Source organism: Python bivittatus, unplaced genomic scaffold (genome assembly GCF_059951505.1).
Source record: "Python bivittatus isolate LINGU-HERP-01145 unplaced genomic scaffold, Pbiv_v1 ctg000850_np1212, whole genome shotgun sequence".
In the NCBI taxonomy this organism is placed as follows: Eukaryota; Metazoa; Chordata; class Lepidosauria; order Squamata; family Pythonidae; genus Python; species Python bivittatus.
The window spans coordinates 7,036,373-7,063,619 of record NW_028277112.1 but is presented as its reverse complement, the minus strand read 5'-3'; the positions used below and the strand labels follow the sequence as shown (position 1 = coordinate 7,063,619).

General features: G+C 38.5%; 1 protein-coding gene and 1 pseudogene across 5 annotated transcripts in view; one reads left to right on the top strand and one right to left on the bottom strand.

Moving 5' to 3' along the window:
* The window catches only part of LOC148213757 (uncharacterized), a 261,467-nt pseudogene that overhangs the window by 162,023 nt on the left and 72,197 nt on the right, over positions 1-27,247 (top strand).
* ZFYVE16 (zinc finger FYVE-type containing 16) overlaps positions 1-27,247 on the bottom strand; it is a 42,890-nt gene that overhangs the window by 10,407 nt on the left and 5,236 nt on the right. For 3 of the 5 annotated variants that reach the window (XM_025170181.2, XM_015889004.3, XM_025170180.2), the window contains exons 2-12: positions 25,734-25,842; positions 23,295-25,474; positions 22,704-22,800; positions 17,042-17,143; positions 15,937-16,058; positions 13,473-13,893; positions 12,123-12,239; positions 10,894-11,049; positions 6,173-6,397; positions 5,088-5,170; positions 795-899 (exon numbers count right to left, since the gene is read on the bottom strand). In XM_025170181.2, coding sequence (XP_025025949.1) covers positions 795-899; positions 5,088-5,170; positions 6,173-6,397; positions 10,894-11,049; positions 12,123-12,239; positions 13,473-13,893; positions 15,937-16,058; positions 17,042-17,143; positions 22,704-22,800; positions 23,295-25,474; positions 25,734-25,803 — 3,678 coding nt within the window. In that variant the 5' untranslated portion in view covers positions 25,804-25,842. Of the gene's footprint in view, positions 1-794; positions 900-5,087; positions 5,171-6,172; positions 6,398-10,893; positions 11,050-12,122; positions 12,240-13,472; positions 13,894-15,936; positions 16,059-17,041; positions 17,144-22,703; positions 22,801-23,294; positions 25,475-25,733; positions 25,843-26,363; positions 26,588-27,247 lie in introns of those variants that run through there. The other 2 variants (XM_025170178.2, XM_007433687.4) reach the window with 2 other exon arrangements.

Here is a 27,247-nt window from a genome sequence, read left to right as displayed (position 1 = left end):
ACTGTTTCAATCAAATTGCCTTTTCCTCAAATTGAACCAGTGGCCCTTTTAAGCATACCAGAACTCCTCCAGAAAACCAGTGCTACTACTTCTCTCTTATCCAATACTGATCAGTGCCTACGCAGCAATCCCTTTTCCCCATACCTATTGTGAGTTTTGCTATAGAAGCATTATTTAGTTTCCTCATATTTGGGCAAATATCATTAATAGAACAAGAGTAATATATATGCTAGATTTTTCTCCAGTATCATGAAGCCCTGATTATTTTTTTCCACTTAAATAAAATGTGTATTATCAAATACAATGTCTTCAATATTTCTGAAGGCAGAATATTTATAGGGCTAATAATTTACTGCATTTTATCTCACCCATTCTCCAAGGAGGTCAGGACAACAATACATGATTTTCATCCGTCCAAACTTCCTGTAAAATCACCTAGTAAGACTGAGTGAGAATTTGAGCCTGAGTCTCTTCAGTCAGGTCATTGTTTAGTCTATAAATATTCTACCTATCAAGAAAAAGCAGGAAATGCTAAAAGGAAGACACAGCTTTTACAGAAATCTCTGGTATGTATCTACCAGAGCACAAACATGCCTCAAGTCTAAATCCTAGAATCTTGCATAAGTGTTCATAAGTGTTGCAAAAATGTTTGTGACACTTGGCTCTTTGTTGTTTTGCTGCAAAAGAACACCTCACTTCAAATCCTAGATAATCCATGAAAACTGCAGCTCATTCCTGAACCTTATCCATGATTCTTACATCTGACACCAGTCCTTACTAGAAATTATACTTACCTCATTGTATTTCTTCAGAGGTATTTTAATGTAACTTCTACCCATTTCCATATGAATAAATAAATTATCTATAGTATGCAATGTATATTGATAATTCCTAAGGTCCTGCAATGCAATAAAAAATAGATTAATCTAGTTCTTTAATTTTGAACCATGTGAGTAACTCATTACTACTGTTCATAATATAAAAAACAACCTCTCAAAATCTAGCACCACCATTGATTCACAGAAATCTTCGAGTGTTACTTGAGTAAGTGAATATCCTTCAAACTGCAAAAACTGTCTACTAAGAGTCTGTGGAATGACTGTAAAATACTTGGCCACCACAAAGTAACCTGAATTATGCAAGATGGTTTAAAGCAGGAAATAAATTCTAAATGCAGCCAAAGAAAAGAAGATATTATTAAATTTATTTATAAAGGATAGTGGTGCTTAAAAGTTTGTGAACCCTTCTGAATTTTCAATATTTCTACATAAATATGGCCTAAAACATGATCTGTTCTCCACACAAGTCCTAAAACTAGATAAAGAGAACCCAGTTAAACAAATGAGTCAAAAACATTATACTAGTTCACTGATTTATTGAGGAAAATGATCCAAGCTACATATTTGTGTGTGGCAAAAGTATGTGAACCTTTGCTTTCAATAACTAGTGTGCCTCCCCCCTGGGCAGCAATAACTACAATTAAACGTTTCCAGTAACTGTTGATCAGTCCTGCACATTGGCCTGGAGGAATTTTAGCCTATTCCTTCTCACGGAACAGCTTCAACTCAGGGATGTGGCTTCCTTGCATGAACTGCCTGCTTCAGGTCCTTCCACAATATTTCTATAGGATTAAGGTCAGGACTTTGACCTGCCCCCCCCAAAACATTAATTTTCTTCTGCTTAACCCATTCTTTGGTCATACAACTTGAGTGTTTTGGGTTGTTGTCTTACTGTATGGCCCACTTTCTCTTGAGTTTCAATTCATGGACAGATACCCTGATATTTTCCTGTACAATTTGCTGGTACAATGTTTCTGACTCATTTGTTTAATTGGGTTCTCTTTATCTAGTTTTAGGACTTGTACAGAGAACAGATCATGTTTTAGGTCATATTTATGCAAAAGTACATATGCTATTTTGAGTTGACCCAAAATAAAGTTGGGATGATGATGATGATGATGATGATGATGATATAGTTGAGCTTCTGGCAATGGGGCATATTCAGAAGGGTATTTCCTGTTCATCTGAATACTAGGCAAGTTCACATGATCAAAAGCAGTCCCACAGTTAAAAAGGCCCTTTAGAGATCAACACCAACACTTTAAACTGTGCCCAGTAGGCAACTGACAACCATTGCAGATTTTTTTTAGTATAGACAGCCTACGATTACTGTATCTTGAATTAGCCAGCATCCTTCCACATTTGCACCAACTGCAATATTCAGATGCTTTTCATGTAAAATATTTTGCAACAGACAAACAAACAAAGCATGGATAACTGTTGTTAAGTTTGACTGCTTCATGAAGGTTCGCAGTTGGAGCACCAACTGTAATTGTGCAAAAGAGCTCCTCATCATAATTGCCAACTGCAAATTCAGTGACAGCTGAAAGTCACAGAGCACACCCAAAGTGCAAATCTGCTCCTTCTGGGGAAGTGCAAGTCAGAAGACTGAGATAGCTCAATCCCAGCGTCCAACTTTCTTCTTATCAACAGCACCTCCATCTTGTATGAATTTAATTTAAGCTTGTTTTCCTTCATCCAGCCAATTAATGAGATTAGATAGCACTTAAGGTACTGGCTGCTTCCTTGGAGTTATAAGACAGGGATTATAACATTGAGTATCATTATCATGCTGATGTCCAAATGACATCTCACAACAGTTTCATTTAGATATGAAACAGCACAGGAGACAATGTCCTTGACACTGAGCAGTAGTCCCCCAGTATCACCTTTTGGGCATATTTTGGCAGGAAAGCCTGAAACTATTGCAAACAATGCCCCCAAAACTCAACCATGCCAGATAGGCCAAAAGCATAATGATATGGGCTCTACCCATCTCTGGGGGTGGTTAGCCCCCTGATGATGCTCCCTGAAATTACCCACCAATTTTCTATCTTTTTGGAACCCATTTGTTTTTAGGATTGTTTTTATGTTGTATTTTAATGAATTTTTATCTTGTAAATCGCCCAGAGTCATTTCACAAGATGGGCAGTGACAAATTTGATAACTAACTAACTAACTAACTAACTAACTAACTAACTAACCATGGCTGAAAACCCACCAAGAGGTCCAGGAGAACTAGCATGTTAAGCTATACTGTGTAATTTCTGCATAAGCCATCTACCAAGGTGACCAAGACAGTCTCAGTAGCACATCCCAAATAAATCCTGATTGAAATAATCCATAAAATCAGTTTCATGCAGATGCATCTGGAATTGTGCTCAAGCACTGTACACAGTAGAGTACAGACTTTATTACAGTCACTTACCAGAATTCCATCACCCTACCTGAGTACCAAATATCTAAGACTGGCCTACAAGTGGAAAGATCTTCTGGGACAAGGTTGTATAGCTACCTCCTTTAACCATGCAGGAACGCATCTTGTATTCAGTGAGGCATTAGTCATCCATGAGACCAGTCCCAATTCGACAGATTTTATCAGTCAGAAAGAGCAAAGGTCAAGCAAGCAAGCAAGCAAGCAATGGTCCTTATCTCTCCAAATATCCTGTCCACATCCATGATATCTATGAGCTGAAAAGATTCCATCTGAACCTGGCCAGCAGATGTCAAGGGTTGACCTACCAAAATACCAGTCGAAATCAAGATGAATTGACTTTTTTTTCAAAGGATGATGAAAATTGCCCACAGTGGGCTTCTGACTGGTCTGGCTTCTCTCCTATTCTATATTGCCACACAATGTAGAAAAGCATTGTTGGCCTGTTCTGTGCAGACAAAATGGAGACTAACAAATAAACCCTCTTTGCTGTACCCACTATCATAAAACAGATTTCAAATGGATCTGAAAAAGGCCTCTGCTCTGTGTTTGGTTTGATTCATCATGAGATTTCCTCCACTTGCACTCTAGCCCTCTGCCTATCTGCTTCATTCCTCTCAGCTCTCCATAAACCAAAGCTCCGATTCAGCAATGCTAAAGAGAAGGCAGTGTTTAGAAGCAATAGTGTCAACTGCCCAGGCTATCTCTGTGTTCCACAGATTAGTCAGGGCATCAACAATATTGCTGACAACTGAGGCAGGAAAATCATCTGGATCCATCAAGCAACTGGACCATTTTAACTGGTCCTCCACATACATAAAGGTTTATAGCAGTTGCTACTCTAAATATGAGCAGAAAATTATTTGTTGATGTCAATGGAGATACAGAAAGCTCCTCCATTTTCTGGTCACCAGCATAAGATGAACTGAATCCAGTATGTGCTTTGCTGCATGGACAGGACCAGATTATCAGCTGGGACAGGTATATGGCCATCATGACAGACATGAAATCCTGAGCCACTGACTGGGCAACTTCAACATAAACAATGGAATCCTCCAAGACAGGAAGTCTAAAGTAATTTGGTCTAAGATAATCCTTAGATCCACTTGTCATACAGTAGGGTGGACACTACAATACCCATACACTGTCCTGACCAGCCAAACACAGCAGCCAACAGTAACTATCAGATGGAGCTTGTGGTCAGCAAGATGGAATTCCTATAAATTACAGCTATTCCACATCCCACCCTCCAAACCTAGTCTGCTTTATGACTGAGTATTCCAGAAGACAACTGGGAAAGATTACCTCTCCCTTAATTCTCAGCTAGATCTCCAAAATACGGGAGAAATCAGTGTTTTTAGTCAGGAGTAGATCCTGGATAATCAATGTTTTACCAACCACTGATAAGGTAATCATGGAAGTAATAAACATGCTTCTCATTAACTCTATAGTTATATGAGCTGACAGAAGACATTTCTCTGTAAATATATAATTGGGATTTGTTTTTTTAACCCCATTAAAATTAACATCAAGTTGTATTTTGAAACCTGTAAAAGAAGATTAATTAGTACTAGTCCGGGCACAGTTTTACAGCAATGAGCTACACAGCTTTAAGAATATCATCTTTGTTAATTCCATTTAATATATAATTTTTTTTGTTTCGTGTATTTTACTGGTAGTTTCTATAATTGTATCTCACATATTTAAGCTATATTAAAATGTTTGATATAGCAAGCTTCATTTATTTTCTGATATTGCTATTTCAGTATCAGCAACAAGATATTAATGAAGTACAAGCAATAGTATATACTCACAACAAGTAAATCCATGACTGTATGGCCTATTTCTCCAAACAGTGGCTTTCTATGTCTGATACTTGTTAATGGAGTTGGATATACTAAGAAACAAACAAAAAACAAGGAATACATAGAGTTTACTGATTCTCTTTATAAGTTGAAACACAGAAATAAGTATTTGCATTTTTTTAATGATTATTTTCCACCATTTTGTACCCAGTTCAGTATAGTGGTTAGGGTGCTGAACTAGAAACTAGGAAACTGTGAGTTTGAGGGCTCTCTTAGGCATGAAAGCCACCTGGTGACTTTGGCCCAGTTGCTTTTTCTCAGCCCAAACCCACCTTAGAGAGTTGTTGTGGGGAAAATAGGAGACAAGAGCATTATGTACGCCACCTTGAGTTGTGCAAAATAAAGGTAAAATATAAATCTAATAATAATTAAATTCACCTACAAAAGCTTACATTAATACCATTTACCAAATTATACAGCAGCACTTTTGTTCTATAACAAATGCTAAGTACTCTCATTTCCAGACAACTGTATTCATAAACAAGATATCCAAGCACAGATTCTTGGGGAATTGCACTATTTGCTTTTTATCCTTCTTTTTCTATTTTTTAAACATATTATTATTTTGAAATGGGATTATGGGATGTTTCATCTTAAAGGAATATTTTCTGAGATATTTTGTAAAGAGATTTTGCAAATCAAAGTACACATGTCTAAAACCTTGCTGACATCTTCAAAGAATGCTGAAAGGAAGTTGGCAAGATAAGATTTACCATTATACAACATCCTGCATCACTGACCTTCTAACAGTCATCCAGAGAGATTGGGTATTGGACAACCTTCATAGTCAATCATATCAGCAAGACTGCAATTACATTAGCTCTGATCTGCACACACCATTTTAATCAACCATGCAAGGGTAAGAAAGAAATACTTGTAGAGCCATAAACTGCACTCCAAAATGACCAATGAAATTGCTGAGTCTTTCGGTAGTATTCTTCAGACTAAGAGAAAGTAGGGTATAAACCTCAAATCAACCCGCAAAGGTTTATCTTTATATAAATACAGGTTTTAAATATTTGCAATAAACCTACCCCCATATTCAGCTCCTAATCTCAACATCAGGCGAATAGGAAAAACCTTTGCCCAAGGTACTTCCTGTTTATGAATAAGGATACCACATAAAAAGGGATTTGAAGGTAGCACGAGATCATCTAACTTCTGAAATGTGGGTGTAACAAACAGAAATCCACCATGCTCTTTGCTTCCAAGAAAGTCTTCAGTGAATATAATATTTTCCAAATTTCCTATAAATTTTCCTGAGAAGAACAGAAGAACACATTAAATCAAAGTTGTAACAAAAATACCCTTGACACAAAGAGATGGAACTAAAACAATTTTCTGATGCAAAAAAGAAATAAATGCCCTTAATATAGCCATCTGATTTGTTTATCTATTTGATATTATGTATAATCTGTCCCTGCTGTACAATCACATATCTCAGTATCTCTCAGGGATGATGTTTAGTACATAGCAAGTCAAGGCTGACATCATATAGGCAGGAAGAGATGTTCCCCATCCCCTTAAATCCAAGCCTCAGAAAGCAGAGCTGCAGAGAAAATGGAAGAACATCAGGAATCCTCAGGAACCATTCGAGGAAGGGATGCAGAAAACTGAGATGGGGGGAATCTCTTTCAGGCAACAATTATCTCAGTAGAAATAAGTAAATATCTAATTAGCATTGTGCTAAGGCTAATTAGATATTTACTTTTCTCTGTGTTTTTAAGTTTAAATTTATGGTCCCTGTGATTATTCTTTAGCATTTTTTCTCTGTGCATGTGTAGTAAATTGTGTAGCTTATTTAATTATCTAATTTATATCCTACCAGAATCATAAATAAATTTTGGCAGATAACAAAAAGGCAGTAAAATAATTATCCATAATAAAAAAACAAAAAACCTCAGTTACTTATTACTACCATTTTGTGATTTCCCCAGAATCTGACATTTTTACTGTATTTTTCTATGGGAAATTCCTACCATCCACTGCCTGTAATTTAAGTAGACAGTATTGCTAACTTTCCCTAATTGTTTTTTGCACTTGACTACTAAGATTAAAATGAAAGTCTTACATGTTAATGTTTTTAATAAAGTTAATTTGGAATTACAGATTGTGTTTTTGATCTATCTTATTTATTTACTTATTTTCTTAGCTTTAGAAGACCATCCAACTCCCAAATGACTCTGATGTTCTAAAGGAGAAGAAACTGTTTCTCCTAACCACCAAGAGCTAGGAAGTTGCACTATGGAGTTATTTATTATTACTGCTGTTGCTGCTGCTGCTGCTGCTGCTGCTGCTCTGTTATTCCCAGTGTACTGGCAAGTAAGTATATTATGAAGTGTGAGATCCTGTCTATTTCGCATATCAGTTTTAAAAGGGAGAATGGCAAACATATGATCCACAATACCTACAATGGCCATCCATAATCAGGGCCAAAAGCACAACTGCAACAATACCTACAGTTACAGTGGTACCTCGGTGGTTACGAACACCTCTGTTAACGAACTTTTTGGGTTACAACCAGCTCCGGCCGCAAAAATTTACCTCGGTTTGTGAACTTTGCCTCAGGGTACGAGCAGGATACGCACCCATTTTCCCTCCCGTGACACGGTCCACAGCCATTTTTCTGCCCCTGACACGTGGTCCGCGGCCATTTTCCGCTCCTGACACGTGGTCTGCAGCCATTTTTCCGCCCGACATGTGGTCCGCGGCCATTTTCCGCCCCTGACATGTGGTCCGCGGCCATTTTCCGCCCCTGACACGTGGTCGTAGGGAGGGGGACTCTCCCTCCAAGCAATAGCCGCCTCCCTGTCCTCCACGCCAGAACGGATTAACGGTAATTACATTGAACCTTATGGGGAAATTTCCTTCGGGTTGCGACCAATTCGGGGTGCGACCAGAGTCACGGAACGAATTAAGTTTGTAAACCGAGGTTCCACTGTATTTCATTAGTTTTCTCTCATTTCTGAAAATCAGGGTAGGGGCTACACAAACTTCCAGGGGCAAAGTGTTCAGTAGAGGGGGTGCAACCACATCAAGGGTTTGTTGACTTATTCATGCCCATGAACCTCTCAAGGGGATAGGACTTTCAATACGCCCTCTTTAGATGACCTGACTGGACAGGCAGGTTGAATTCTAGCAAGGTGCTGCCTGATGTATCCCAATGTCATGTCTTGTAGGGCTTTAAAGCATTTTGAACTGGCACCAGAAGTCTACTGATGTCAGTCCTATAAGGTAGACCAAATTAAGAAATATACCATGTGAGCCTAAAGTTACTTTTATTAGATCAGCTATAGTAACACAATCTTTCAAATCTGAATATGCTTTCCCTCCTTCCCCTTGTAAATTTGGGGGGGGGGGGCTGACTGAGGCATTTTCATAAATCTCTTTCTTTGTACGGCTCAAGCCACATTTATCTAGTCATCGCCTTAGATCTTCCCTCTGTCTATCAAGGCCATCCTCTATACTCTCTACAACTGGTAATCAGTACAGCAACTTTAAGTTCAATGTCACTCTGCACTAATGAGATTGCCAGGTCAATAATCTAGCCACCACATTTTGTACCAGCTGCAACTTCTGGATAATGTCCAAAGGCAATCCCATATAGATGGTTGCAGTAGTTTAACCAAGCGGTGATCAGGATATGAGTTCCTGTCATCAGGCCACACCAGGTAACTTCATGACCGGCACACCAACTGCCCTCCATTCACAGTTTCCACCTGCTATTTCAGCAGAGAGTCAAGGAAAATACAAAGTCACAAAGCACCTCATTTGGGGAGAGTGTGATTCCAATCCAGAAGATAGATGTGGTCAGATTTCCAGATATTTATTGATGAGTAGCAACTCTGTCTTCATAGGATTTAATCTGAATTTGTTTCACACCATCCATATCCTAACAGCCTCCAAGTACTGGTTCAGGACCTCCATGGCACCTCTGGCTCAGCCCAGGGTGGCGATCTTTAACTGAGTGTCATTAGTGTATTGATGACATCTGACCTCAAACTGATGATGAGCATTTCTAGCATTTCATTTGGTATTGGGTAACATGGGAGAGGGCCCTGACCCTTGTGGGAAACTACACTAGAATATTAATGGATTTGAATTCTTTCCCCCATGACCATTGACTATGATCACTGACTCAGATAGGACAGAGTCACCAAAATACGGCACTTCAAACTCCCATCTGTTGCAGGTAGCCCAGAGGAATACCAGAGTTGAGCCAAGAGGTCTAATAGGGCTAAAAGAAGCATATTTGTCCATCTAAGTCCCACAAAGGCCATCCCCATCAGAATGACCAATGCCATTTCTGTCCATGACTGGGCCTTAACCATGACTAGAAAGATCCAGATAATCTGTTTCCTCTAGGACCCACTGTGGCTAATTTGCTACCAACTTCTCAACCATCTTTCCTAAAAAGGGAAGACTGAAGACCAGTCAGAAATGATCAAACATGGTTTGATCAGAGGAAATCTCTTCAGAAAAGGATATATTATCACCTCCTTGGAAGGAGGCAGCATTATGGCCTTCCCTTAGAGAAGCATTACCTCCCAGATCCAACCTTTCATGTCCCACTTGGTCACCCAAAGGATCAGCAGGGTCCTGCAGATGACAGAACTCAAACTACAGAGAACCTATTCACTTCCTTGGGTTCCACAAACTCAAATACATCCCAGATTACTATATGAAATGCCACATTCTCATCTAGAGTAGACTCTGTCTAACTGGCATCCAGTCCACAGTGGATAGAAACAACTTTATCTGCTAAGAAATCCATAAACATATGGCAGCCTTCCCAAACTGGATGTTCTCTTGATGTACTGGTCAACATTCTCAATATCATCATATTGTTTTAGATCCAGAGAAACTATCCTATTCTCCTCAATGAGTTTAATACTTCCCTAACTCTACTGACATTTGAGGGACCATCCAAAATAGTGTTAGATGGTATCATAGGAACTGCAATGAATCTGTACAAATCGTCTGCAGGCAGAAGGTGAGGTGGGGATTATGCTTAGCTTCTGTGGATCAGGCCATACATTTTTGGTCCAGCCACTTTCAGGAATTGAAGCATACTTCTCTGAATATATCAAGCTATCACTACTGAGGTTACCCCTGCCCCGTCCCATGCATATGTAGAAGAAAAACAGATGACTTACGATTACCATCATTTCTAGGCAGAACAGTTTAGAAAGACAGGAAGTTTGATTAAGTTCATAAATACCTCATGTAGAATCAATGCATATCCTAATGCCCCAGAACACTAGCGTGATCCATGTCAGGCAAATCAACTTATTAAATAGAAAATCTAAAATGTTATTCAGCTTTTCTCTTTCTACTACTATCCAACACAAACTCTCTTTCTACTAATATCCAACACATATCCAATAAGATTTGCTTATTGGGGTAAGGGGTGGGGGTTATGCTTAAATATGAAAGCTCCTATATAAGTGAAGAGGGATTAAGTGACCTAAAGCCATTCTTGAATGTACAATTATTTAGGAAGACTGACTTTCATAAAAGCAACAACCTATCACCATCTCCAATATTTTTCCAATTTATGAAAAATTCCAATTAAAAAGTGGTGAGTAGGCATCCCCCTCCCATTAGTTTGCTATGAATGAATGAAACTTCTATCTCTGTGTGCATGTAGGATTAAGAGTAACACACAATGTTTAAACACAGGTTTAGAATATTTAAACAGTTCACATACATTATCTAATACATACTGGATTAGAAGTCTAGTAAAACTTCATACCTTTCATGGCATCTTTATATATGTTGATAAATAAGTTGAAGATTTCTTTAGGAATATCACTTTCATTTGACAAACAATGTAATAGTATGATAATTTCAGCTTGCCCCAAGCCATGCATTCCATTGGTGGAGAAATACCAGCATCTTTCTAAATTATCTAAATGACAAAAAAGCATTAAGACTTTTTTATTTATGTTGTTGTTAAAATACCAAAATTTAGAATTTTTATATCTTTTTATGTATCCAATAGAGCAATTCTGACCAAAAAGAGAATCTGCCATAGAACTGTTTTTAGCCCACCTCCCAGAGCCCTGCCATAAAGGGTTATCTCTGCCAGAAGTGAAATCATAACTATCCCCACCCCCTACTGGTTTCAATGACAGGGAAAATAACTGTTTAATTTGAGTTTAGCATAAACTGACTCCTGGACTTCATCTGAAATTGAGAGGCTATAATCCAATGGGTCTAAAGACAATCTTCTCCACTTGTAGAGTGTCCTACTCAGGGATAATTCTCTAGCTAACTTAATGAGAAAAAAAACTTCCATACCTAGAGATATGGGGAAGGACTGCATTGTAGGGCCAATAGTTATTCTGTATCACATTGTTGATAAAAAGTTTTTAAACAATCTTACAAAATGCACTTGTACAGGACATTACCAAAAAATATAAAATTAGAACTTGGTGATTTTATTAAATTACCTAAACCTTATCATCAAGGATGAACATATTACAATGAAATGAAGCAACTGTAATCAGATTACTGTATCTAAAAATATTTAGATTTGATACTACTTGACTTTCTGTACTACTGTATTTCCATCTGATTTGCCCTAATGAAGAGTTTGCAAGAGGGCAAAATCTTGTACTAATACTTGATTTAATACAAAATATCAACCTCCTGTTTTATATCCCTATCAATGTCCGCAACACTTTAGAATCATACTAGAATGTTTTGCATTCCAAGGCAATTAAATGTGTCCCAATGGTGAAAAAAGATGACATTTATTCAAAAGTAGATCAAAGTAGCATAAGAAGACAGAAAGAAAAAGGCAACTGAAAGGTAGAAAATAAAAGGTAAGTAATTATAAGATAGAAATGGTAATTGGAAAAGTATCTTTTAAAAAAATCAATTAAAACTGACCAGTTGATTATAATAGTTCAGAGTTTACATTTGCAACTGTAATTACAATAATAATTTACATGTTTGTTTTGATATACTAATACTTACAAGATAGTATCTTTACATTCACAAGTAAGTTTGCATTTAGGATGAATGTCACTGGATTAGAGTCTTCAAGCAATAAGGTAACTTGCTCATTAGAAGGATGTTCTTCTATTAAGGATTCTGAAGAAAATATGAAGGTATTGGTCCAAAATATGATACAGTAAAAAGACAGACAACTACAATCCTGAATATTGGATTTCTTTTCTTAGTAACTAGAACTACACTGAGATAACTGATGCTTAGGATGTAATCCAATGAACCAAAGCTGGATCAAACCAATTTTTTCATGTTTCCTCAGTTCTGGACCTTATAAAAATAGGTCTGTGAATACTTATTTCACTGTTGGCAATGGTAAATGGGTTGTCTCTTGACGTTTACCTATTTGTATCATACAACTGATCCGTGAATAGAGTTCTTTTAAGTTATCTAAAATTGAACATACATGGGACAACTACAGTTTCCTTGAGAAACAATTCTATAATTGAGGGGGCCTAATCCACAAGATTCTATTGGGCTGCACAGAGAGTTGTGACCATGAGTAAGCTTTCCTTTGGCAATCTCAATGCATAAATTTACTGATATTGGAAAGGTATTAACCTTGAATCCAGTTCAGTCGCTCATTAGCAACTAATGCAATACTGTTAGGTACTGTTAGGTATCACGTTTCTCACTTAGTTGCTCCACTTAAACTAGCAATTACACTTTGCATTATTGCAGCTTCTAGACAATCTTTAAGGATAGCCCCATGCATACTGCAATAATGTAACCATGAAATTAAGATATGGATAACCCAAAACCAGGAAATCCTCAACTTTTGAAGCCAAGAATGGGCACTAGATGCAGCAGCCATTGTGCATGTAGAGATAGTTCTGGATTAGTCCCACCAAAACAGCACAACCTCATTCAGAACATGCCATGTCCCACAGCACCTTATTTTTCCAGTTTTGAATTTCAATTTATACACTCTAATCTAGCAGAAATGTCTATTGACATCCAACTTTGTTTCATTATAACAAAAAAATATGTTACGCTACAAAATTTTTCTACACTATGAAAGAATCACATCAGCTATTTTAGTTCAAACTCAATTTCTAAAAATCAAATTCTTAGCCTAACAATCAGTATATGTAAACCTATCTGTATTTCATATCATGCATTTACATTAAATGTATATTGAAATTAGTATCATCACTCTGGGTTTCCTTAGAAAGAAGTATAGTATAAAAACAAAATAAATAATATCAGTGTACTTGCATGATTCATAGTATTATTTAACACTTCTACATTGCAAAATAATTTGGAAGAGTAAGAAACAATCCTATTTTTTGCAACACCTTGAAAGCAAAACATTACCTTTGCCTTTTTCTCCTTTTGCAAGCAGAAGAGGTGGAAATCCATCATCCTCGGGAATAAGACTGACCTCCTTGCTAACACAGTTTTCAATGCAACAAAGCATCCTATAATCTAATGTACTAGTAGGTATATCATTTGCTTGATCTGTTGCAGCAGGAACAGGTTCCTTTGCTGGTTCAGCAACAGTAGGAAATTCAGTAACAGCTACAATCACAGAATCAGAATCACATGGCACTTGAGTTTGTGAAATGGGCAGACGGTCAGAATCACATGGTAAGTCAAGTCGCCCTTTACTAGGCAATAGGTCTTCTTGTGGAACAGAAGTAGAACACCATACAATCCCAGTTTCTTCAGCAACATGCATTTCATCTTTTGATTTGGTATCAGTTGCAGAGACAGTTTCATTTGTTGGACTTCCAACCTATGACAAAAGTTTTCCCATTAGATCTGGCATTCACTTGAGTTCAATACTGCAAAATTTGTATAAATACTTTAACTATTGGGTTAAACTTTGGGTTGAGAGAGCTTTTGCACTGAAAAGCAAACAAATTAATAAAGAAAATAGGAAAACAAGATCAGGCAGCATTCTGCACATACAAAAAACCCTTAAACGCAATTAAGCAGAATCTATTACTGTATTTATTTATTTATTTATTTGATTTATATAGCCACCCATCTCACTTTTCTGTGACTCTAGGTGGCTTACAATAAAACAAATCAAAACACAAAATATGTAATGTAAAACTAAAATAAATATACATAGCAGCTGGGCACAATCTAATCCATCATCCGTATAACCAAGACATGGGCTCTAGCCCACGCCCAGGAACCCAGGCTCAAGCACAAAGCCAAGTTTTCAAGACTTTACAAAAGGCCAACAGGGATGGGGCCAATCTAATCTCAGGAAGAATGATGTTCCAAGGGAAGGGTGCCATGGCAGAAAAGACTCTCCTTCTGGGCCCTGCCATCCAACAATCCCTAGTGTGATGGTACCCAGAGCATGCCCTTCCTGCCAGATTGGATAGGATGGGTAGAAACAACTGAGGAGAGTCAGCCCTGTAAGTAACCCAGTCTTCATCCATGAAGGACTTTAAAGGTGACAACCAGCACCTTGAATTGCACCTGGAAGCACACCAGAAGCCAGTGCAGTTCACAGAGCAGTGGTGTCACATGTGCTGAGAAAACTGGCACCAGAAACTCCCTGTGCCACTGCATTTTGCACCAGTTGAAGTTTCCAAATACTCTTCAAGGGCAGCTCCACATAAAGCTCATTGCAGTAGTCCAATCTGGAAGCAACAAGGGCATGAGTGACCATGAGCAGGGCCCCCCAGTCTAGGAATGGGCGCAACTGATCCACAGCCCTAAGCTGTGCAAAGAATGTTCTAGCCACAGCTCTTTTAGCAGGAGCTGTGAGTCCAGGAGGATCCCCAGATTGCACACTGGGTCTGTCTGGGGCAGTGCCATATCATCCAGAACCAAAGATGGAAGGTCCCCAGAACCAGGAGGTTCAAAAACTCAGAGCCACTTTGTCTTGCTTGAGTTGAGCTGAAGCCTGTTGTGCCCCATCCAGGCCCAATGCTAGTATCAATGCTAGTTTTGGGGAACTCTTTAGTTCATCTAAAGTGACCTTAAAAAAAAACCAAACCTTTATCCATGGTTGAGGCAGCTGAATAGATTTCTGGACTTGAAATGAAGAAGTTCAACTATTCCTACTCAACAATTTAACCCATCTTAACTGGTTGAAATTAAAAAGTGAAACTATCCTCTGATTCCTAGGTTACACATGCATAATTGTAAGTAGGTTTCAACTTTGTATATTTGGATCACTTTAATAACACAAAACAAAAAGATGTACTCAGAAAATGAACTCCCCGCAACAGGAACACAAATATCTACTTTTAATTTTTGAAGCCAAAGAATAAAGTGTGAAGTCATTAGAAAAACAAAATTATTATGTTACTATCTGTTGCTGTCTTGGTATACACTGATATAAAAACAGGATACACAAATAAATAATATAAATTATGTTATTTGCTTGCAGGAGAAACAAAGTCATAAGCATTTTATTATATGCAGCTGCTGGATAAACACACACAGTCGATCAATATATGCTACAATTTATTGCAAACAGAAAATCAGAGAAACCTGGCAAAAACTTGAGAATATAAGAATACCAATGGGTCATCAATCTACTGGTTCCTTTGATCTTTTGTTACAGTATCACTTCATCGTAAGTAATGAAAATATTCCTTCCTTGGTACCAATGTCCCAAATTATTATGATAAACAATTCTCAACTGAGTGATGTAACTCACTGGCTGCAAGGTAATATGTAGATTCTAAACAAATTTGAGCAGTATATTTTCTGTATTAAAAAAGACAAATCAGTTTTGCATGACACACTTATCAGCTAGCTAATTGTATTCAGAACATAAAATGACAATTTCGGATAAAGTAGGGCTTACAGAATATGGTTCCTGTGGGAATCGCCTGATTCCAGATGACAATTTTGTTGTGTCTGCAACTTCCCCATTAGGTAAAATTCCATCTGCAAACCAAACTCTTTTCTGTTCTTTAGGAAGCGGTCCTGTAGGAGAAGAAACAAATGAGTACCCCACAGGTATTTGCTTAGCTAACACCAAAGTCACCTACCCTCTCCCTCCCATACAAAAATTCATTTAAAATCCACATGATGGCTCTGAAATCTCATAGTAGGTAAAAGAAATGTTATAAACATCATATCCAAAGACACAGGATTTCTGCAGCTAGTAATGTCAAGCAACTGCCATATAATACTTTACATACAATTTCAAGATGCAATTGGATTTGCGTATAGAAGAATTTGCATAGGAGCTAGAAGAGTTTACTTCTCAAGACTAGCTTACAGAAGCTCCTTTTTCACTTTTCCATCTCAGGTATGGAGGTGTTATCTTAAAGGTGCTGAATAATTCCTTAGGGAAAGTTTGTCTGTGTGGGTTTTTTTTACAAGATCTCTTTCATGAAAGTTCACTTTTTTGGAGTGTTTCTGTTCAAATGAATTTCATGGCACTGGTAAAAGGAATACTTGCTATTTTCATCAGTAAGTTGTCAGACTACTACCCAACTGACATTTATAGCATGAATGTAAATGCATATAGAATTAAGTGCATCATAGGCACCTGACATATAGTTTTGCTTTAAGTAAGTTTTAGTTTTAAGTTCCACTCTCCACCAACAAGTATCACAAGTTGTATGCTGAAGAAAATATTATCACCAAAAAAGAAATACTTATTTGAAGAATTTGCTCACCTAACAAAACAATACAGTCTGCAAGTATATTGTGCAACAATAAATGTCTAGGAATGCTTGGGCAGTAAATGAAGTTTAGCTTGGTTAATCTCTTTAATGAGTATGGATAATGTGTGATCTCTAGATGTTGAACTCCCATCACCCTTACCACTGTCCTTACTAGCCAGTGCTGCTGTCAACTGGGATATAAATCTATAAAGCCACTCATGGCCCATCCCTATTTTTTTTTTTAGCTAGCCACTGTTAAAATAGAGCTGGATAATAACATAGAATAAGAGGTACCAGATGTCTGGGTTTCATGCAGAGATGGAACAGCTGAAGATTCAGAAAATACAGAATCAGGTGCTGGACCAGTTGGGGTCATCATTCTTTCTAATGCCTGTGCTAACAAACAAAATTTAAAAGAGTTTAAGTGTCAAAACTATATCCTAGAATCTTTCACAAATGTCTGCTTCTGGGGTATTCATTTGCCTAATAATAATCAAGGTGAGTTCAGGATATATCATATACAATTTCATTTTTAACTAATCCTGCAATGTTTGAGCTTTTAATATATAACTTTTTAACATAATTTCTTTTTACAAAACATTTCTTTAAAAAGCATTACTGTTTTATATCAATCTAAAGTTTGTTAAGTAAAATGTATTCTTTAAGTCTTATGTTCCTTCTTGGAAAGCTCTTTAAGATGATGATGACATTCCCCAGCTATTCGCATTTCTCATGTCAAAGGCTTTTAAAAGGTCACATTTAAATTGCAGATCTAGCAGAGAGTTGGGAGTTCACTAGGACTTTGTGCTAACTGGGAAACTCTGATGGTAGTGGTGGCCAGGAACATTTTACCAGTTTAGACAGGAATACTCCTGCAATCTTATCTAAAGAAAACAGATCTTCCTTCAGTTATTCATGTTCTTGTGACATCTAGATGGACTAGACTACTATACTGCATTATACATGGGTACAGTTGAAAAATGTTAACTGATGAAAAATGTAGCTCCTGAATACTGCTGAGAATGGGGCAATTTGAACATTTCACAACTAGATTATACAAATTAATATTCTTGAAGGGCCACCTTTACCTCTAGGACTCTTCATGAACCCTGTGGTGCTACTAATATGGTCCATCTGTAAGACCATTTAGGCTGATGGGCAGGAGGCAGAAGATCCCTTTGGCAATAAATACATAGGCCCCACCATTGTACAATACAAAATGACTCCAAAGAACCATTTCTTTACTAACGCTTTCTCTTAAAGATTGTCTTGAACTGTTCTGTAGATGATAATGTTATTATCATTGTCATTTACACAACAGTTAGATATATCTATCCTCCCATTTCCCCCCACAACAAAAACCCTGTGAGATAGGTGAGAATGAGAGTGAGTCACTGGCCCTAAATAAAGTGAACTTCCATAGCTAAGATTGGATTAACACCTGGGCTTCCCTGGTGCCAGTCCAACATTCTAATCACTACACCATACTTGCTCTTGTTATCATGCTTTGCACAAAAATGAAATGGAAGATAATTATTTTTTATTCTGAAGACAGTATTTTTACTGACTATGAGCTGCTTTAGTATTTGCTGGCTTTAAAAAACTTTTTAAAAACTTTACTATGTATATATTGCAAGTGTATGTATATCAAAAACAGCTTTGAGTTTTGTCCTATTTTTTATTTTCTTAAATAAATAAAAGCATTCAAGGAAGACACTTATATTTATAGCTAACTGAAAATGCTAAATCATTTTCAGAAACAATTTCAGTACTTCTGCGCCACAACTGCCTCACACTGGCACCTTAGGCACAGGGACTTACTGTATTTGAAAAGAACACGTGCAAATCCCATCCTCTGCTGCTATTAACATAAAAACCAAGATCAAGTAGATGTAGCACAGTCTTAATTATACCTTATCACTGAAGTGGAATACAGAAAAATATATTGACACATTTAACCTCTTTCTCTCTCAGGAGGACAACAGCAACTGTAGAATAAGTATCATCTGATCCTTCCTGGGAAAATATCCTAGGATATCTAATTGCCAGTGTCAGAATTAATAATACATTAATTGCAGCATACCAAAACATGGAACACCCAAACATACAGCAATGTAGTATCATTAAATGTCATCTGGTAGAGAGCACTCTCCTAGATATATGGAGGTATACTTAGGATGATCTAAAGCTTAGTTTGTGATACTCGACCCTTGTTGCTTATTAGGTTGTCTCCTTTTTTGTGTTTTATTGATATGGCATGCTTTCATGGCTGTCTGGATATACAGGTGAAACTCGAAAAATTAGAATATCGTGCAAATGTTCATTTATGTCAGTATGGCAACTCAAAAGGTGAAACCAATATATGAGATAGATGCATTACATGCAAAGCGAGATATGTCAAGCCTTACTTTGGTATAATTGTGATGATTATGGCGTACAGCTTATGAAAACCCCAAATTCACAATCTCAGAAAATTAGAATATTACATGACATCAATAACACAAGGATTGGAAATAGAACAATATCGGACCTCTGCAAAGTATAAGCATGCATATGTACTCAGTACTTGGTTTGGACCCCTTTTGCAGCAATGACTGCCGCAATGCGGCGTGGCGGATGCTATCAGCCTGTGGCACTGCTGAGGTGTTATGGAAGACCAGGATGCTTCAATAGCGGCCTTCAGCTCCGCTGCATTATTCGGTCTCATGTCCCTCATCTTTCTCTTGGCAATGCCCCATAGATTCTCTATGGGGTTCAGGTCAGGCAACTTTGCTGGCCGATCAAGCACAGTAATCCCATGGTCACTGAACCAGGTTTTGGTACTTTTGGCAGTGTGGGCAGGTGCCAAGTCCTGCTGGAAAATGAAGTCAGCATCCCCATAAAGCTCGTCTGCGGAAGGAAGCATGAAGTGCTCCAAAATCTCCTGGTAGACGGCTGCGTTGACCCTGGACTTAATGAAGCACAGTGGACCAACACCAGCAGATGACATGGCTCCCCAAATCAACACAGACTGTGGAAACTTCACACTGGACTTCAAGCATCGTGCATTGTGTGCCTCTCCATTCTTCCTCCAGACTCTGGGTCCTTGGTTCCCAAATGAGATGCAAAAGTTGCTCTCATCAGAAAAGAGGACTTTGGACCACTGGGCAACAGACCAGTTCTTTTTTTCTGTAGCCCAGGTAAGACGCTTCTGACGTTGTTTGTTGTTCAGGAGCGGCTTGACAAGAGGAATACAACATTTGAAGCCCATGTCCAGGATACGTCTGTGTGTGGTGGCTCTTGATGCACTAACTCCAGCCTCAGTCCACTCCTTGTGAAAGTCCCCAACACTTTTGAATGGCCTTTTCCTGACAATCCTCTCCAGGCTGCGGTCATCCCTGCTGCTTGTGCACCTTTTTCTACCACACTTTTCCCTTCCACATAACCTTCTATTGATGTGCTTTGATACAGCACTTTGGGAACATCCAACTTCTTTTGCAATTACCTTTTGGGGCTTTCCCTCTTTATGGAGGGTGTCAATGATGGTTTTCTGCACAACTGTCAGGTCAGCAGTCTTTCCCATGCTTGTGATTCCTACTGAACCAGCCTGAGAGACCATTTAAAGGCTCAGGAACCCTTTGCAGGTGTTATGGTTTCATTAGCTGATTAGAGTGGGACTCTTTGAGCCTAGAATATTGAACCTTTTCACACTAATTTTCTGAGATTGTGAATTTGGGGTTTTCATAAGTTGTACACCATAATCATCACAATTATACCAAAGTAAGGCTTGACATATCTCACTTTGCATGTAATGCGTCTATCTCATATATTGGTTTCACCTTTTGAGTTGCCATACTGACATAAATAAACATTTGCACGATATTCTAATTTTTCAAGTTTCACCTGTACAACCTGGAAAGGTTCATACTTCTAAGTTTCTTACCAAAAGCTGTCATCTGAAATTTTCTGTAAGATTTATATTCACCTTTTTGTTCAGGAGCAAAAGACGGGATACACGGTGGATTCTCCTCCCCTTCTCCCCACAACAAAAACCCATCTGGTAGATCAGGCTAAGAGAGAGTGATTGGCCCTGAGTCATCTAATGAGCTTCCATGGCTAATGATGGACTAAAACCTTGGTTTCCCTGGTGCACCACTACACCACACTAGCTCTCATGGTTATCATGCTTTGCACAAAAATGACATGGGAGATCATTATTGCTTATTTTGAAGAGGACTGTACAGGTAATCCTTGAGTTATGACTCTAATCAGGGCCGGAATTTCTGGCACTAAGCAAAGCAGTCATTAAACAAAATGTCACGTGACCACGCGGCTTAGCAACAGCAGTTCTGGCAGTCCTGGTTGTGGTCATTAGGCAAGGACCATGTGTCATTAGGTGAGGTCCTCATATAACCACAACTTGCAACCTCCTGCCAGCTTCCAGATTGACTCTGCTTGTCAGAAGCCAGCTGGGAAGGTCACAAATGGTGATCATGTCTTCCATCTCCCAATAGTTGCCACCCTAATCCAAGCCATTCCTGGCTTGGTCCCTCCCAGCCCCAAGTCTCCGTCCTTCCAAGGCAAGTGACATTTTCAGGGGATCACTGAGCCAGAAGAGGCTGACTCACTTCTCCTGCCCTGCATGAACTGCCTCCGTTTCATCTCCCCACCACCACCTCTGCCCTTTTGGCCACACTGCACAATATGGCCAAGGCTAAGACACCACTGTATTCCACCACCACCTGCCCACTGCTGCTGCCACTGCCCCCAGCAGACCTTCCTGTCCTCCTCCTCAGCACTGTCATCGTCTTCTTCCTCCTCCTCAGCATCACCTCTCCTTCCCTCTGCTCTGCTCATTGATGCCAGCCAGCCTCTAGCTCCATGGCATGGGGGTTCTGTCAGTGCTGGGCTTGCCCCCACCTCTCACTGCTACCTCTGATCCCAGCACTGACAGAGCCCCTGCGCCACAGGGCTTGAAGCCAGTGGCATCAGCAAGCCCAGAAAAGGGGAGGCAAGATGATGCTGAGGAGAAGGAAGAGGAGGAAGAAGATGATGATGGCACCAAGGAGGAGGTCAGGAAGAAAGGCCTTCTGGGTGCAGCAGCGGCAGAGGGTAGGCAGCGGCATTATACAGCAATGTCTTCATCTCGGCCATGCTGTGCAGGGCAGCCAAAAGGCCAGAGATGGGTGAGGAGATAGACAGGTGGGGGGAGTTGAAGTGGAGGCAGTTTGCACAGGGCAGGAGAACATGACTGTGGGACACTGCAATGGTTGTAAACGTGATCTGGTTGCCAAGCACCTGAATTTTGATTACGTGACTGTGTTGTTGTTCAGTCGTTAAGTCGTATCCGACTCTTCGTGACCCCATGAACCATATCGCGCCAGGCCTTCCTGTCCTTCACTGCCTCCCTGAGTTTGCTCAGTTTCATGCTCATTGCTTCTGTGGGGACGCTGCAATGGCTGAAACTCCAAGGACCAATGGTAAGTTCATTTTTTCAGTGCTGTTGTAACTTTGAACAGTCTCTGAAAGAATGATCATAACCCAAGAACTATCTTTATCTCAATCACAGATGTACATAATGCAGATTGAGGACTATTCTTATGTTAATTTTAATGCAAGGTTATATACTTTTCAGGTGCGTATTCAGATTTCTGACTGAGCTTTGTTTAGAACTTTTGTGCAAGTAGAGAACTGCAAATCAGTTTTAACACGATAACTAAAAGGATATGCATCATCTAATCAAGTGAAATAATTCATATTCTATTAGTATTTACGAGCAACAAATTAATCATTAAATTGAAGTAATTTTAAAGGATGCTCTCTTTTCAAATAGAACATACGGAAATAGGTTTTCATATTTATTTCATCTTAAATACTTCACACCATGTTGTTCACATTCAGAAGACTTGTTCCAACATTCAAAAATTATTCTAGTTACTTTTTCTGTTTCTTCTAATTCTCTCCAACTAAATTTTACCTTTGTTAATGGACTCATAGCAGCTTATACAGACTCTTGCTTCTTTATCCAGATATTGGAGTTTGCATTTTCGATTGCAACAGGGAGCACAAAAAACCTAGATTAGCACAAAAGCTGCATTAAGATTTTATAGGTATATGAATGTATGTATTTTGATGTAGCAACAGGTTAAGATCATATATTACTAATTAGAAAAATCATAAACTAGAAGAATAAAGGCAGCAGAGAGCTATTACATTTGTAATTTAGTACCAGCATAGACAAAAATCACTTAGATAACAAAGCTCAAATAAATTAATTCTACAGCATGAGATTGGCTTGAAGAAGTCAGTGAATATGACTTTAGAAAAACCACAAAGTTTACAAAATTACCAAAGCATATGTTTTAGTCAATAACCAGAAACATTTTCAATAAATCAGACCAAAAAGTTTACATGCTGATCAAAGTTGATTTTAACTGAGTGAAGAAAAACGGTTAGTAAAAGGAATTTTTTTTGCAGGCAAAAGGGCAAAAAATTCCCCTTTTCCTCAGCTACTAAATGGAGAGTTATAAAGATGAGCAGACAAGAAAAAATGGTTTATTTTACTTACTTTCCCACAGGCACGACAGTGGTGTCTTCTTTTTCTAAATGTGAATTTGACTTGACAATTCATGCACTTTGGTGCTTCTGAGTCAGGAACCCAGGATGGTTGCTTCTGTCCCAAGGCTATAGCTTGTCCCACTACTTTACTTGGCTCCGAAATCACAGGTAAGACATTTTCTTCCGTGTTTCCCAAGCATCTTTGTCCATCAGCATTATTATAGCTAAAGTCTGATTCAGGAGAAATTTTATCATCTGAGAGGAACGTACTCGAGTCTGTGGAGTTTATCATTTGGGATTCACTCCCAGATGTATTTTTATTGCTGAACTCAGAAGGGATTGTGGCATTTGGTTGAAGGTTTAGCAGCCGCTTTGGTCTTGCTCCTCCACTATGCACTGTTGGCTGGCCGTTTATTGAATCTGAAACTTCATTTCCAATCTCATTTGTGTTCTCTATAGCCTCTTGTTGAACCTGCTGTGTGTGTTTTTCCACTGGGATCCCTAAGCTAGATTCCGGAATACAGATACAATTATTTTCAATGGAAGTTTTTGCTTTCTTAAATTCCAGTTCTGCTTGTATGCTATCACTTCTGATACTCATATGGCTTATATCCAGTAAGTTGTCATTTATTACATCAGATTCCAAAAGTCCACTGCTAGTATCTTCTTTCAGAGGCTTTGAATTATTTGCTTCAAGACAATGTTCAGACAAAAAGGCATCAAGCTCAGTATCACTAATGAGCATGTTGCTTCCAATAATGTCTTCTTCTAAAGCTAGATCAACAAAAGGTCTTTCATCAACATCAACAGTCAAAACACTGCACATTTCAGTATCTGCAGCCAAAAAAGGACTAGTAGTAGCAATAGAATCCTGATGTTGGAAAGGCTCACAATTACTAGAAACAACATACTCTCTATTTGTTGAGGAAGATTTTTCTATCCCACATTCATTGGTTTTGTTGAGACCGTTCTCCTTTTCTGAAATTTCTATTTCTCCAAAAAATTCGTCTTTAGGAAGGCTATTTTCAGTGTGCAGAGCTATGTCACTAATGACATCTTCTTTCTGAGTAATCTTTCCATTTGTGTCATCAGTATTAACTAATGATGCACATATAGAAACAGCAAGTGGAAGACAGGATAATGAAGTCTGTATATCTTCAGAGATCTCTGGTACTGAAACCGTATTTAAAGTTGTATCAGTGTATTGTTGTACATTACAAAACTTGTCAATTGTGCTATGTTCTTTATCCAAAGCTAGCACATTTTCTGTCTGAAGAGTAGAATCACATAAAAGTTTTTTGTTACATATTATGTTGCGATTATTTACTTCATGGATCTTTGGCAAATTCAAGGCTTCTGATTCATTTACATCTTCTGAAATGGCTTGCTTGTCACTCTTATCATGTGTCATTTGACTTTTTGAATTATTTTCATCCAGTAATGTCTCACAAGGCAGCTTTTCACATGTTGATTCATCTTTGGATCCAAGTGCAGCTGAAAGATGAGTTACTAAAGTTGATACCATATCAATTCCTATCACTTGTTCTTTCTGGTCAAATACTTCATTATTGTTCAAATGTTTTGTTTTTTCTTGATCTTCACCAGAGTCTGCTATATTTGGTTCAAAAGGAACATCTGTCTTTAATTCGCATTGATTAAGTTCTCCTGCTGCATTATATTGTATTTTGTACAGTGTTTCATCAATTTGTTGCTGTGTCCCAGAATCAGAAATGCAATCAACCAATGAATTATTACCTTTGGTTGACAGTAGAGCTAAATCAAAGCCATCAATAGAAAGACTACACTGAGAGTCATCTGGCTGCAACTTTTGAATGCATCCCAAGTTACCTTTTAGTTGGGTCAAACCACCTGTGTCACTGATAAGATCGCAGACAGGTATACTGCATCCCTTCAAGCAAGATGACTGATTTTTATCTGAAGAACCACCACCCACCATGGACAGAAGATCTAAACCAGTAACATTTTTCTCATTCTGGTCAGAGTTCAATTGTTCAAAATTTGCAACTTTTGTAGTTTGAGAAGATAATGAGAGTTCATCTGATATAACACAACTGACATTTTCTTCTGCATTTGGCTCAAAGGGTTTTGGCTGCTGGTAAGATGAATCTGACAAAACTAAGTGGTGCTCAGAATTATGAAGATTTATAGTGCTGTTATTTTCAAGTTCATCTAAAAAAAAATAAGAAACATATTATTAAGAATTTCACCATACACTTCCTACACACATTGTTCTCTCAATGATAAATACTGTCTACATTCTACATTTCCTTATATTTTCCCCATCACCTTATTTGTCCATTGTAAATTTAGATTTGTCTGGAAAACACTATGTATGCCAATGATATAACATACATAAGAATAGAGTGTTATGAATTTTTATACTTGCTGCTCATATACACATAGAAGAAGATACAAAGAATGAACCAACCTGCATTCTGTTCAAATTCATCAAGTAATTTGTCCAAATCAGAGACAGCTGCTTTAAAGTAACTGTCCATTCTAAGGCTTGATCTGCAAACTGTTTTTTCCTGTTGCACCTGTAGGGAATAGTGTAATGAATTAAGACAAAAAAACAGAAGTAGGATTACTGGTAGACCCTAGATCATGTACATTAAGCTAATATTATTCTTAAACAAAATTCCCAATTATTTAAGGGTGACTATTAATAAAAGAGTTGTTTATTGTTCTGAGCTAAGCTGCTAAGAGGAACATTTGGAAATCAGGAATAACGCTTAGCTTTAGTACAAAAAAAATCAGGGCATGTGCTCAGAAACAACTGAGCTTGTCTAAATATATTGCCTTCCATTATAAGCAATGGAATGGTACTTTTTCATACCCTTTCCCCTCAAATTTGGAGACAGCAAATATCAATCCTTCCCATTTCTATCCTGTTGCTTTGCAACAGACAGGACTTATTTCTTTATTTCTTTATCAAATTTATATGGCTGCCCATCGCACAAGAAGTCACTCTTGGCAGCATACCACAAAAAGGTATAAAAAAAATAAACATGTCAAACACAGTCGTATTAAAAAAATTAAAATACAAACATACACATACACAAAATTTGATCAGCAATGGAGTCACCTCAAGATCTCATTGGACCCCTGAGACTCCCAGGCCTGATGACAAAGCCTTCCAGAAAATCAACAAGGATGGAGCTGACCTCACTACTTGGGGCGGGGGGGGGGGATGAGAATGTTCCATAACGCAGGCAGCACAGCAGAGAAGGCCTGCCTCCTCAGGCCCACCAAGTGTAGTTCCCTGACAGACAGGACCTGCAGCATGCCTTTCTTGCCAGATCTGATGAGACGAACAGATGTAATTGGGGAGAGGTGGTCCCTCAAATAACCCAGTGCCATGCCATGAAGGGCCTTAAAGGTCAAAACCAGCACTTTGAATTGGACCCAGAAGCAGTCTGGCAACCAATGCAGCGTGCAAAGCAGAGGCATAACATGTGCTGTGTTAAAAGCACACAGAACTGCCTGCACCACTGCATTCTGCACTAGCTGAAGTTTCCGGATACTCTTCAAGGGCAGCCCCATGTAGAACGCATTACAATAATTCAATTGGGAGGTGACTAGGGCATGAGTAACTGTGAGCAGAGCCCCCTGATCTAGGAACAGGTGTAAGTGACATAAACACGAAGCTGTGCAAAGGCCCTCCTAGCCATGACTGCCACCTGCTCTTTGATTGCACATGGGTCTGTCTGGGACCATACAACCCCATCCAGCACCAAAGATAGCATAGTCTTAGAACCAGCAGGCCCCAAAACCCAAAGCCACTCAGTCTTGTCAGGATTCAGCTGAAGCTTGTTGTTTGCCATCCAGACCCTCACAGACTCCAGACACAGGGATAAGACATCCATAGCATCACTTAATTCCCCAGGGGCAGAGATGTATAATTGGGTATCAACAGCATACTGATGAAACCTCACTCCCTGG